This window comes from Rhipicephalus sanguineus, chromosome 6 (assembly GCF_013339695.2).
Source record: "Rhipicephalus sanguineus isolate Rsan-2018 chromosome 6, BIME_Rsan_1.4, whole genome shotgun sequence".
Taxonomy (NCBI): Eukaryota; Metazoa; Arthropoda; class Arachnida; order Ixodida; family Ixodidae; genus Rhipicephalus; species Rhipicephalus sanguineus.
The window spans coordinates 60,030,695-60,043,652 of record NC_051181.1 but is presented as its reverse complement, the minus strand read 5'-3'; the positions used below and the strand labels follow the sequence as shown (position 1 = coordinate 60,043,652).

At 43.6% G+C, this 12,958-nt stretch overlaps 1 protein-coding gene across 1 annotated transcript in view; it reads left to right on the top strand.

The window, feature by feature from the left end:
• The window catches only part of LOC119395813 (S1 RNA-binding domain-containing protein 1-like), a 95,384-nt gene that overhangs the window by 43,911 nt on the left and 38,515 nt on the right, over positions 1–12,958 (top strand). Inside the window, exon 10 of the mRNA XM_037662818.2 lies at positions 11,234–11,391. Coding sequence (XP_037518746.1) covers positions 11,234–11,391 — 158 coding nt within the window. The remainder of the gene's footprint in view (positions 1–11,233; positions 11,392–12,958) is intronic.

Genomic DNA, 12,958 nt, shown 5'->3' with positions numbered 1-12,958 from the left:
GTTCACTGTGAAGTCGAAGTGACTGGAAATTAGTATTCGCCTTGTGCACTGCTTCTTTGAGCTGTACAGGTCAGGTGGCGCCACCTGCAGCGAAAAGTGGTGAAAACTGGATGCGCGTGGCTCATAGAAGCCTTGCGCAAAGCGTCTGTTGCTCACTGTTTATATATATTCATTTTTTCATTCTGGTTTTATATTTGCTCTGCTGACACTGTTCCACTAGGTAGCCGTGCTGTTTGTTACATTGATTGTTCTAGTTTATTTGTTTGAAAATGGCAGGCCCATTTTTTGATTACTGTGTGTGCATGCAGTGCACTGCATACTTTTCTTACATGCATGCATTTAATGTTGTTTGCGTCATCTGTTAACGCAGATGAAATAAAAACTGTTGCAATATGAAACAGTCTTCTTTTTTATATTGATCATTCTAAATAGTAAAACAATGCATATTATGGTCATGGGCCTGCTTCAGAAATGCACAAAAGGCATGCGTTTTTTCTTCGCCCAACACTTGTAGCACTCAACTATACAACTAATTATGTCAAGAAAACCGAAAGTTAACTTCTTTAACGTTTTTAACAGGTGTCACAGAGCTGCATAATAATGTTTGAAAGTATTAGAGCAAATGACCGACAAACATTCACGCAGCATTTTTTTTTTCTATTTCACAGACCATATTAAATCATCAGAAACTTCAAGCTGCATTACGATCACATATTTCCGAAAATCTAATCACTTTTACTGTTTAAGCAACAATCCTCTGTCACATGCATTTTAAATTAAGCACGGCATCACTCAGGTTTATACTATAGGAATAGCGCACATGTGAAGCATGTATCTCACATGCTAGATTCTCCTTTGGTACATGAAACTCCACACAGAATGCGATTCTAGAAATATTACTGGACTAGCGAGCATAAAGAAGGGCAACTACTTACAGCCTCACTCACCTGTGTAAAAACGATATTCCAATTGCAATTCAATATTAACCGACGTAACAACCATAGCAACACACTTGTTACAGCACAGTAATATCAAGATGACACCTGAGCCCAAGCGGGGTATCTTGAAGAGACCGACAACTGGCCGGAATGTGCGATTAGGTTGTGGTGGAACTAAAAAGACCACGAATTATAGTGACAGATTCAAACATCCTTTTGGCGATCGGAATAGGATTTGTATTTTTAAATTGCAGTTAAGAGTTGCAAGAAATCGGTATATCGCGCAGCCTAGCGGAAAAGCCTTGAAGCTGGATTATGGAGTCGTTCACTTGGTTTTCTTTGCTGTACATATTCTGGTGCGTTAATTCGCACCACATTTAGCACTTAAAATTAGAGTATGTATATATTATTATTCATCCACGCTCTATTCTGTACTACTTGCGAGGTAAAAAATTCGGCAGATCCCACGCATTGTGGGAATCGATGTAATGCGAAGCAGCCAGCAAAGAGCTGCATACATCGCCTTGTTTGTCTTTGAGCCAAATGAAATCATTCATGCCATGGCATCTAGTCCACCATATATCGCATGTTTGCCATACACGCATGCATGCACAACCTAGTGTACACCATGCCAATGAAACGCATATTCTGGTATATAAATGCATGACCTGTCGCTTATGTTCATCACGCATTCGTGTCATGCCATACCAATTTTGGTATATATCACGTTAACAAAACGGCCGGAAGCGCACCATGACAGTGACATGTAAATCATACCGTACATGACATGCATAACATGATTCGCATGTTAAGACCTCTCATTTATGTTCGTCATACAGTCACATCGCACAATACCAATTTTGGTGTATATCAAAGGAGCGAAATGGCCGCGAGTGCACCATGAGCGTGGCATGTAAGTACAGTAGACTCTCAATAAACGAAAATCTCTTAAATGAAATTGCTGCTTAAATGGAACAACTGCCTCTAACATGATTGGTTTTGTGCTTGAATTCTGCACCCCTTTCCATCTCTCAGTAAACGAAACTCCTGTTAAATGAAACATATTTTCCTGGTCCCTTCAGCTTTCGTTTAACAGGAGTCTACTGTAATGACATACATGGCGTGCATGTCATACTTTTCATGTTACCACCTGTTATTCATGTTCTTCATACAGTCACATCGCACAATACCAATTTTGGTGCATATAAATCTAGCGAAACGGCCGGGAATGCACCATGAGCGCGACATGTAAAACATGACATACATAACCTGCATGTCATGATTTCCATGTTACCACCTCTCATTTACGTTCGTCATGCAGTCGCGTCGCGCAATACCAATTTTGGTGTATGTAAAGCAAGCGAAACGGCACGAGTGCGTCATGAGCATGACATGTAAATCATGTCGAGCATGTCATGCATGTCATGATTTTCATGTTACCACGTCTCATTTACCTTCGTCGTACAGTCGCTTTGCGCAATACCAATTTTGGTTACATCAAGCTAGCGAAGCGGCCGCGAATGCATCATAAGCATGGCAATTAAATCATGACATACATGACATGCATGTCATGGTTTTCATCTTACCAACTGTTATTCATGTTCTTCATACAGTCACATCGCGCAATACCAATTTTGGTGTATATCACTGTACTGAAATGGCCGCTAGCGCATCATGAGCGCGGCATGTAAAGCATGACATACATAACCTGCATGTCATGATTTCCATGTTACCACCTCTCATTTACGTTCGTCATACAGTCGTGTCGTGTAGCACCAATTTTGGTGTATATCACACAAGCGAAACGGACGCGAATGCACCACGAGCGTGGCATGTAAATCATGACATACATGTCATGGATGTCATGGTTTTCATGCTACCACCTTTTATTCATGGTCTTCATAAAGTCACATCGCACAATACCAATTTTGGTGTATATCAATCTAGCGAAACGGCCGCGAGCGCGCCATGAGCGTGGCATGTAAATCATGTCATACATAATAATAGGTCCTTTATTTTTCATCAAGCATAAGATGAGGGAGGCAGGGAGAAAAAGCTGACGAGCAGCTTGACTAGCTCCGGCCCCCCAAAATGTACACTTCGGCGCGTTTACAGCAGACTGTGCTGAACATATTGAATAACCAGAATGACAATGAGAACGCAAAGTGACAGGTTATTAAACAGTGTACATAAACAGGGCAAAGAAACATCAAGAAAAAAAATTAAGACATGGAAGAGAGAAAACATTTGGAAATAATACAATTCATTTTCATTGAAAATATCATGTAATCACACAACATTTGTTATCACAAAACATTCGTAACTAGAAAACATTTTTGAGAAAATATTCGTGCCTAGAGAAACCAGTGTTGAAATTCATCATGGGCAAACGAGACAACGTATGGGTTAGATTTATAAAATGACAATGGTGCTTACAGAACATAAAAAATTGTTTCAAAACAAGCATTAGAAATATGAGGGGAGAACCACTGCAAAACTATGAATACAATTAAACTTCAACATTTGAAAAAAAAAAAGTACGCAGTTTTTTTGTAGATGATCTCTCCGGTGCAATGTTTTGGTTGCTAAACAAGTTTAGTAACTCCGGAAGCTTGTGTTTTAGCATTTGTGTCCCGTAATTTGTTCGACATAACGGTACTTTCCAAGTCTCTGGATGGCGCACTGAATATGGCTGCATCCTCCTTTCTAAACAGGCTAATCGAGCTAGGAAATGGCCGTTATCTTTAATTTCGGATTTGTATGCTATGGACAGGCGGTAAGAATAGAGAGATGGAATACGTAGAGTATGATGCCTATGGAAAAGCGACGCTGAAGGATGATCAAAAGCCACATTATATATATACCTTAACATTTTTTTCTGAAGGGAGTACAGTATTCGTAAATTCGTGAATGTCGTTGATCCCCATACAAGATGACAGTAGATTACATGTGAATAAAATAGCGAGTTATAGATAAGAAGTTTAACGTACGTGGGGAGAGTTCGTCTGTTTAGATACGTTATCCCTACAATGCTAGATAATTTTTGTGCTACATAACTAACATGGTCGTCCCAAGACATTGTTTCCGAAAATATTACACCTAGTATCTTAAATGTTTTAACTCTGTCTATAAGTGCGCCGTTATACACTAAAACTGCATCGGTGACCACGTCCCTGTTTTTTGGCCGGAAAACTACAGCTTTTGTTTTGGTAGTATTAATCTTTAATGCATTGTAATCGGTCCACTTACCTAGCTGCGTTAATGTATTGTTTGCTCTATCCATTATATCCGACAATACCGTACCGGAGAAAAGTAAAGTCGTGTCATCGGCGTAAATTACAAATTTTGTGGTTTTATCAATATTGACAATATCATTAATGTACAAGTTAAATAGAAATGGACCCAAGATACTTCCTTGTGGAACACCGGACAAAATTGGTTTGATGTCGGAAGAATGGCCGTTTATATTTACAAATTGCTGCCTGCAACCTAAATAAGAGCGGAGAAGGGCCAATACCTTACCGCGAAATCCATACTTTTCGAGTTTTTTTAATAACAGGCTATGATTAAGATAATCAAAAGCCTTCGTGAAATCTACGTAGATGCCCAGAGCCAAGTGTCGATGTTCAAAAGCATTCAAAATGAACTCCTTCTGTTCTAACAGAGCGAGTTCTGTTGAGCGCTTTTTCCTGAAGCCGAATTGCGCCGTATGTATTATCTCATGTTTATCGCAAAAGCTGATCAGTCTTGACAAACAAACTTTTTCGAGGCCTTTAGAAAATATGGGCAAGAGGGATACTGGCCTGTAGTTAGCTATACTATTTTTGTCTCCCTTTTTGTGCAGAACAGTTACTTTGGCTATTTGCATTCGTTTTGGGAAAACCCCTTCTGCTAAGCAAAGATTAAAAACATGTGTTAGGCTAGGTGCTATAAGGTCTATCACGTGTTTGACAGGTTTTATTTTAATACCATCAGCATCGCTACTAGCACTGTTGTTGAGCCCTACAAAAGTAGAGATCACCTCTGTGGTTGTGACAGGGTTAAGAAAAAACGTTTTGTCGCAAGTACGTTCTAAGTAATGCAGGGCATTGTCATTAATTTCTCCGGTATCAATATTGACGAAATAATCATTGAACAAATCTGCTAGTCGTTTTCCACTAAATTCGTCGTCATTCTGTCTTATTTGTGTTAAAATTCCTGAATGCCTCGATCGATTTAATAAAGCGTTTAGATTTTTCCACGTTATGTCTGCTCTTGACTCAGACATAGAAAAAAGGTCACAGAAATAGTTATCCTTAGCCTTTCTAATTGCTTTCGTTAGACTATTACGATATGTTTTGTAAGTTCTGAGTAGCTCAACATCGCGAGTTTTAAGAAATTTTTTAAACATTCTGTCCTTAACCTGAATCTTGCTTAGTAATTCAGGCGTAATCCATGGCTTACGAATTTTTTTCGATGTTCGTAAAAGCTTGTGTGGAAATGACTGATTGTATAGAGACAAAAAATTATTCACAAATTTACTATACGCGCAGTCAGGATCGCTTTCTTTGAATATTTCGCTCCAATCAAAACTTTCTACTTTCTCTCGGAAAGTCTCCAATGTTCGAGGTGTTATTTCTTGAAAGGCCATTTTTTGTTCGTTAGTTATCTTAAGCGTATTTGTATACACACATAAATATATGCTGTTGTGATCGCTAATGTCTGTACTCATGACTCCCGCCTTTCGTCGACAGGGATGTATATTTGTTATGAATAGATCAAGTAACGAAGAAGAGGTAATGGTGAGTCTTGTAGGCACGGTAATAACATTACTACAGCCAAATGAACAAATTGTTTGTTCTAGCGTTCTTTTGTTAGCGGTGTCAGCTAACATGTTTACATTAAAATCTCCTCCTAGTATGATATCATAGTTATAATCACCTACGTAGGAAAGAAGGGATTCGAGGAAACGCATAAAATTTTGAAAATTGCCGCTTGGGGGTCGATAAACAACAGCCACTAAGGATCGGTTGGAGATCACAGACAGACATTCATAGTCAGTGTTCATGCGACAGAACTCCGGTAACATATCGCAAATAATATGGCCTTTCACCATCATGTATACACCGCCCCCTCTGCTAGCAGTTCTATTTAGCAGAAAGTTTTGATACCCAGGGATACTGAAAATATTGCTTTTTTCGGCATACCACGTTTCCGTAAGCATGATTATATCAAATGCGTTTTCTAGCTGGTTGAATAGCACCTCCAACTGCGTTCCCTTGTTTACAGCGGACTGTACATTCAGATGAAACATTTTGATAGAACTAGCCTGCTCGTGTCTACAAAGCTGTCGAAATTCTTCTGGTTCAATAAAGTCACGAGTTGCCATGATCGAAATTCAAATCAAAGTAGTACTAAACAATTGGAATACAAGGCGTCTTATTCTACTCTCTCTAAATCAGCAGCATGACGCACAATGACTGCTGTGTCGCCATCCTTCTTTCTGATAAAAATTTTGCCATTCTTGTGCCACGCATACCTGTAGCCATGGTCCTTGGCCCAGGCTTTTGTCTGTCCTAGCAGAATTCTGTTAGCTTTCGTCAGATTCTCCAGAATGTAGCACTGTTCCTTGGTTTCTTTCAGCACATGTCGCTTGCTCAGAAATTCTTCCCTCACTGACTGCTTTGCGAAGTGAACTATAATTCCGGGTGCTTTGTCACGAACAGCACGTAGTCGGTGTATCGACACGATGTCGCTGTCGGTGAGCTGAGGCAGACCCATTGTTCGAGCTATATCATTGACTTTCTGCAATGCGTTTTCATTTTTTGAAACCGGAATCCCGTGGAACTCAAGATTTAGCTTTCTACTGTGCCACTCGAGTTCATTGAGTTCCTGTGTGACATTTTTTGATGCAGAAATTGCCTCGTGGTTTTCCAGTTTCTGCACTCTGTTCTTTATATCAGCAATTTCTTTGTCCTGGCGACGGATGTGGTTCAGAATTTCATCATATTGACCAGACATCATTTTTACCGATTCCTCAATGCTTTTCACCGTGTCCTTCAGTCCCAACAATCCATCAAGTTTTTCATTCACACTCAAGAACAAGCTTGCAAAGTCTGCCTCGTTACTGTTAGATTTGGAGCCCTGAACACATGTAGACTTTTTTGATCTGCATGCTGGACATCTCCACGACCTACGCCACGCTTCGCTTTTTGACTTGTATGTGCTTAAAGCAATGGAACACTTTCCAAAGTGATAGCGACAGCTACACCCTTCACACATCAAACCTTCTTCATCTGAGCACAGGCATTTGCAGCATGGACAAGTGTCAGCATCCAGATCGGACATATCTACGTGAAACGTCTACTTGCGTCACCGAAGGTCACAAGGGCCACATGAACTGGTAATACACATGCGGCAATATCAGCAATACACACAGCCTTGGCAGCGGCAGCAGAAAGAGGACGTATTCACCGTTATTATTGCATAAGGAAATGCACACTAACCTGAAAAAATCGATGCAATGAGCTTGAGTACGCGTGTGCGCACAGCCTGCCGCCGCTGCCAAAGTGTGAGAAACGCCCGCCAAAAGCCAGGAAGGAAGCCACGGGAAAACGTCACTGTACGTCACGCCGAAGTAGGCAGATGGCACGCCAGGAACAGTCGGCGATAGCAGCAGGAACTGCTGGTACGGGCGTCACCACTTCGATAAGTCGATGAATAGGCTGCAGCAGGTGGAAGAAGCAGACAGGCTTGGTAAAGGTGGTAACACAAACGTTGAGTCAGCCCGGTTTCCACAGGGGACCAGGGTCAAGAAAGCACGCCTTGGCAGGCCACTGCAGTACCTGAAAAAATCGATGCAATGAGCTTGAGTACGCGTGTGCGCACAGCCTGCCGCCGCTGCCAAAGTGTGAGAAACGCCCGCCAAAAGCCAGGAAGGAAGCCACGGGAAAACGTCACTGTACGTCACGCCGAAGTAGGCAGATGGCACGCCAGGAACAGTCGGCGATAGCAGCAGGAACTGCTGGTACGGGCGTCACCACTTCGATAAGTCGATGAATAGGCTGAAAAAATCGATGCAATGAGCTTGAGTACGCGTGTGCGCACAGCCTGCCGCCGCTGCCAAAGTGACATGCAAATGACATGCAAATCATGATTTTCATGTTACCACGTGTCAGTTATGTTCGTCATACAGAAATATCTCGTCATACCAGTTTTCGTATGTATCCCTTCATGTAAACGGCCGCAAGCGCCGCGAGACCGTGTCATGGAAATCATGCTGCACATGACATGTGCGTCATGATTTGCATGTTAGGACCTGTCATTATGTTCGTCATGAACTGTTGTCACGCCGTACCAATTTTGGTATATATGAAATTAACGGAACGGCCGCAAGAGCCCAAAGGCCGTGGAATGTAAATCATGCTGTTCATGACATGCGTGTCATGATTTTCATGATATGACCTGTCATTTATGTTCGTGATAAGGCCATGTTATGACACACCAATTTTGGTATACATCCGATTAACGGAACGGCCAGGGAGCCCAAAGGCCATGGAATGTAAATCATGCTGTTCATGACATGCGTGTCATGATTTTCATGATATGACCTGTCATTTATGTTCGTAATAAGGCCATGTTATGACACACCAATTTTGGTATACATCCGATTAACGAAACGGCCAGGAGAGCACAATGTCGTAGGCGGCTGATAGATAGATAGATACGCTCAAAGTCGCAGAAGTTCGCTAAGAAATGCTTCGCATTTAAAAAGTGGCACACTGATAAGCGGCGCTTTCTTCGTGGCAACTAGTGGAACCTGTGGAGCCACGGCGCATGCGCGCGGAGTGCACGCATGCACATCGAAATGCCGCGCAGAAACGCAGACTGCTCTAGCGCTCACCTCCCACTGTTTGCAGTATGTGTTACATGTATACGACTCTATAATCGCCGCAGATCGAAAATTTTGATTACAAATGTTTTACGGCGTTTCCCACGTTACAATTGCGTGATTATTAATGAAAAGTAACAGACAATAATGCCAAGCAATGTATAGGGGATGTTATTTGTAGTAATTAGGATATAAATGTGAAGAAAGTAAAGTGGACGAAAAGATAACTTCCCGCCGGCAGGGACCGAACCTGCAACCTTTGAATAACGCGCCCAATGCTCTACCACTGAACTTTGGCGGCGGTCATCCTCCCATCTACTTTATGGGTATATATATGTGCATTTAAACCTAGGAGCGTTAGTCAGCACCGATCGCAGCCATGGTGGCGAGCGTGGAACACTCTTTTTCTGCCTGTTGGCCCTTGAAAGTCATCTTCTTTCCTTCATTCATAGCGAGGGTCTCATTCTGGCAGACTTGATGCTTTCAGGTAGTATGCGAGGGATTATTGGTCAGCTTCCAGTTCGTAAAAAGATCATGTGCTACTTGATGCCAACAGGCAGAAAAAGAGTGTTCCACAGTCGCTGCCATGGCTGCATAGGTACCATAACAAACAGGTACCATAAAAATTGGTTGCTGGTCCCTTTAGCTGTAGCACAATCGTGCGCATACAGTACGCTAGAGTATTCTGGCATGTTGTCGTAAAGGTTGCAGTCATTTCAGCGGTTCCCACAATGTAGCACCTGTTCCTCATCTCACATCATCAAACAGCTGCGACGCTGAATACTACTCACATCGCTGACGGCCAAGGAGAAGCGCCGTCCTGTATAGGAGGCCATCTTGTCCAGCGAGCAACGGACAAAAGTGCACGACTGAGGTGGCCGAAGCATTGCCGTTTATGCAATGGCAGTTGAGCGAAGTCAGGGCTCATCGTCCGACGTGTGGCCACCGCCTTAACACTATTTTAATGTTGCAACGTCCAAGGAAGACTGACAAAGGCGACGAGCACAGCTGGTCTTGCCAGGTGTGCTGCCATCTGGACAGCACGTGCTCCCCCCTCCGGCAATGAATAGAAATAAAAGAACTGGAGAGAGGGGTAAACCGAGTGCACGGCAAATCGGCGAAAGCAAGAAGAGGTGTTGCGTTGTCGGTGTGGCGTGTTGTCGAGAGATCACGCTAGTTTGTCGTAACGAGCGTGTGGCGCCCCGCCTAGCTTAGTTTCGTTACCTCGCCGGGTTCGGCGGGCAACCTTGGTCGTGTGTGGATAATAAACACTGATGAGCGTGGCTCGGCAGTCGGTAGCTGTTTACCCCACCGTGCGTCTGGGTCGTCCTTGCTAGAGCACGGACGCCTCTACGCCCCCTCGTCCACGGTTCCGGGGCAGATCGTGACATTTGTTTTTGCGCAACGGAAGCGCAGATTTCATTCAAGATACATGGGATCCTCTGGAGGGTTGGGAGAGGGTGCAGCTGCCTTTCTCCTCACTAGTCACTAGGGGAGCCGAGCGGTGGCGCCACCATACCAGTGCACGAGGCGGATAAAGCTATTTCAAAGCGAATTCAAATAGCAGTGAGGTTTCAACAGCAGTAGGGTGCAAGTTGTAAGCGGTAAAATACATTGCGTTTCAAGACTTGGCGTACATAGCCTGCGTAAGACTGTATAAAACACTTTAAAACTTCAAAAAGAAAATGGTCAATCAGTGTGTATGTAACATGTGCACTCAACTTTGAAGTGTGGCATCGCAGCAATAGATCGTTTCACGTCATAGCGACCCCTCACTGTAGTGAAACCACCTTTTGCAGGTAGGTCACAAACAGCAAAATGCATCGATGTGTTCATTTCAAATCCTTTGAAATTTCAAAAATTTTAAATTCGTGTCGGAGAGAATTAGATTATTGTAATATTCGTTCTTATATTCGAAGCGCTCGAATGTTCACACAGGCCTAGTAATTTCATGCTGTGAGCTCCTCTTAGTGTGGACCCACCGCGGTGGTCTAGCAGTTATGGTGCTTGACTGCTAACCAGAAGGTCACGGGATCGAATCTAGCCATGGGGGTCGCACATCGATGAAGGCAAAATGCTAGAGGTCTGTGTGCTTAGGTTTAGGTGCACATTAAAGAATCCCAGGTGGCCAAAATTTTTGGAGCCCTCCACGACAGGGTCCCTCATAATCATGTTGCGGTTTTGGGACGTTAAATCCCAACAATCATACTAGACTCTCGTGAAGTGGAACCTGAAGGGACCTGGAAAATGTGTTCCATTTAGCAGGAGTTCCGTTTACTGAGAGAGTCAAGTGAAACCAATCATATTAGAGGAAGTTGTTCAACTTAAACAGCAATTCCGTTCAACAGATTTCTGTTTACCGAGAGTCTACTGCATTATAAATTATCCCATTAGTTTGGTAAAATGTGCACCCTCCTCTGTGCAGGTCACAGCTCACCAAAGAAGCCGAAAAGGAGTCTGTGAGCGTGTTTCGTTCCAACCTCCGGCAGTTGCTGCTCACACCTCCAGTCAGGGGCCACGCAGTGCTGGGCATCGACCCTGGGTTCAAGCATGGCTGCAAACTCGCTGCAGTCTCAGCCAACGGTGGGTCGTCTTCTCTGTGGGCACTTTGACAATTGAGCTAACTCTTCACGCTTTGTTTTCCAGGGCAGTGATTCTTGACATTTTCACCTTTGTGCACCCGTGAACCTACTGGCAGGCTTATTCGAAAGTTCATTAGGCTAGCTTTCTGCTCGGCGCAATAATATTTGGCTCACAAGTTCACAGGAGCCGGGATCACACATCAGCATAGTTTTATACGTTAAAAAAATGCTTCAGGGCCCCATTAATAATTTTGCACTTAATTTTTCATTTTTATTCGAGCATTTTGCATGTTTTGCATGAACGAATATTACAATATTCAAATTTGCTTCCACGTGAGTTCGGAATTTCCGAAATTTCGAAGTACGGTTGCCGACCGTTTATTCGGACTCAGCGGGAACTGCCGAAAAGTCCGAATAATCGGGAGTCCGAAAAAAAGGATTCACCAGAAAAAAAGCACATTTATTGGCCCAGCGGCCGGAAAAAACTTGTTAGTGCGCGTCTGTACACATGTACGCTTACGCGCGACCAGGTTGGCCTGTATTTCAGCCAATGTTTGGCCACCCCTGATGGTCGGCAATAGCACTGCAACGGCCTATGCTAAATCCGCATTTGATGGCTGGGCAGGGTTCTGTTTGGTGTCGCAGAAGTCCGTGGTATGCCCGTGTCACTGGGGCGCACGTAACCCACGAGCCGCTTCGCCCTCCTCAGTATTTTGCCAGCGTCCGTGGTGTGCCCGTGTCACTGAGGCGCGACCCACGAGCCGCTTCGCACTTCTCAGTCTGGCAACAGACTTCTGCGACACCAAACAGAACCCTGCCGATGATCGCTGTGGTGTCGGAGGTGCGTCGTCACAGCAGTCACTGTCCACATGCGCTGGTTCGAGTAACTGACGGATTATCTCATCGCCCAACTCGGCGAAAACTCCCAAACAACTTCCACCTGGTGAACAATCGCCGCTTTTTTCGCCATCGTCAGGGCCTTGTAGTTGCCGCGTTTCTTTAGTTCCGACGGCGCACATGGAACAGGCAGCGTCGGAGCAATTTCAGCAGATCAGACCTCGCACGAGCGGGACACAAAGCTCGGGATGCAGGTCAGGCCTAGCCACAGAAACATCCGAGAACGCAAACCCTCACACGCCAAAAGAAAACGACGTTGGTCTAGTTGATGTTGCAGCGCTTCTGTAATCTGTTGTCTACTCTCTTTGTCCGAATTAGGATCCGTGTCGTACTCGTACACGCTGTCATTCACCTCAAACGCCGCACAGAGCCGATTCCAAGCTTGGCTTGGCTTGCCCTGCTGTTTGGCCGTAGTAGCCTTTCAGTGGATACGTGACTGGCTTAACCCTTTGAGGGTCGAATTTTTTCGCGAAATCCAGTCCAAAAATGTGTAATTTTTTTATTGCTGAAATAAATTCTTCAGACGATTCTATTCAAGAAAAAAATTGTCAAATTTTTTTTCGTGACTGTAAAGTGACAAAAAAAATCAGTTTTGTTGTTACATACATATGGTTTATTCGTAGTAAAATCAAGCAGAATCCTAAAAGAAAAGCTTCACAGTTTTTATGAAT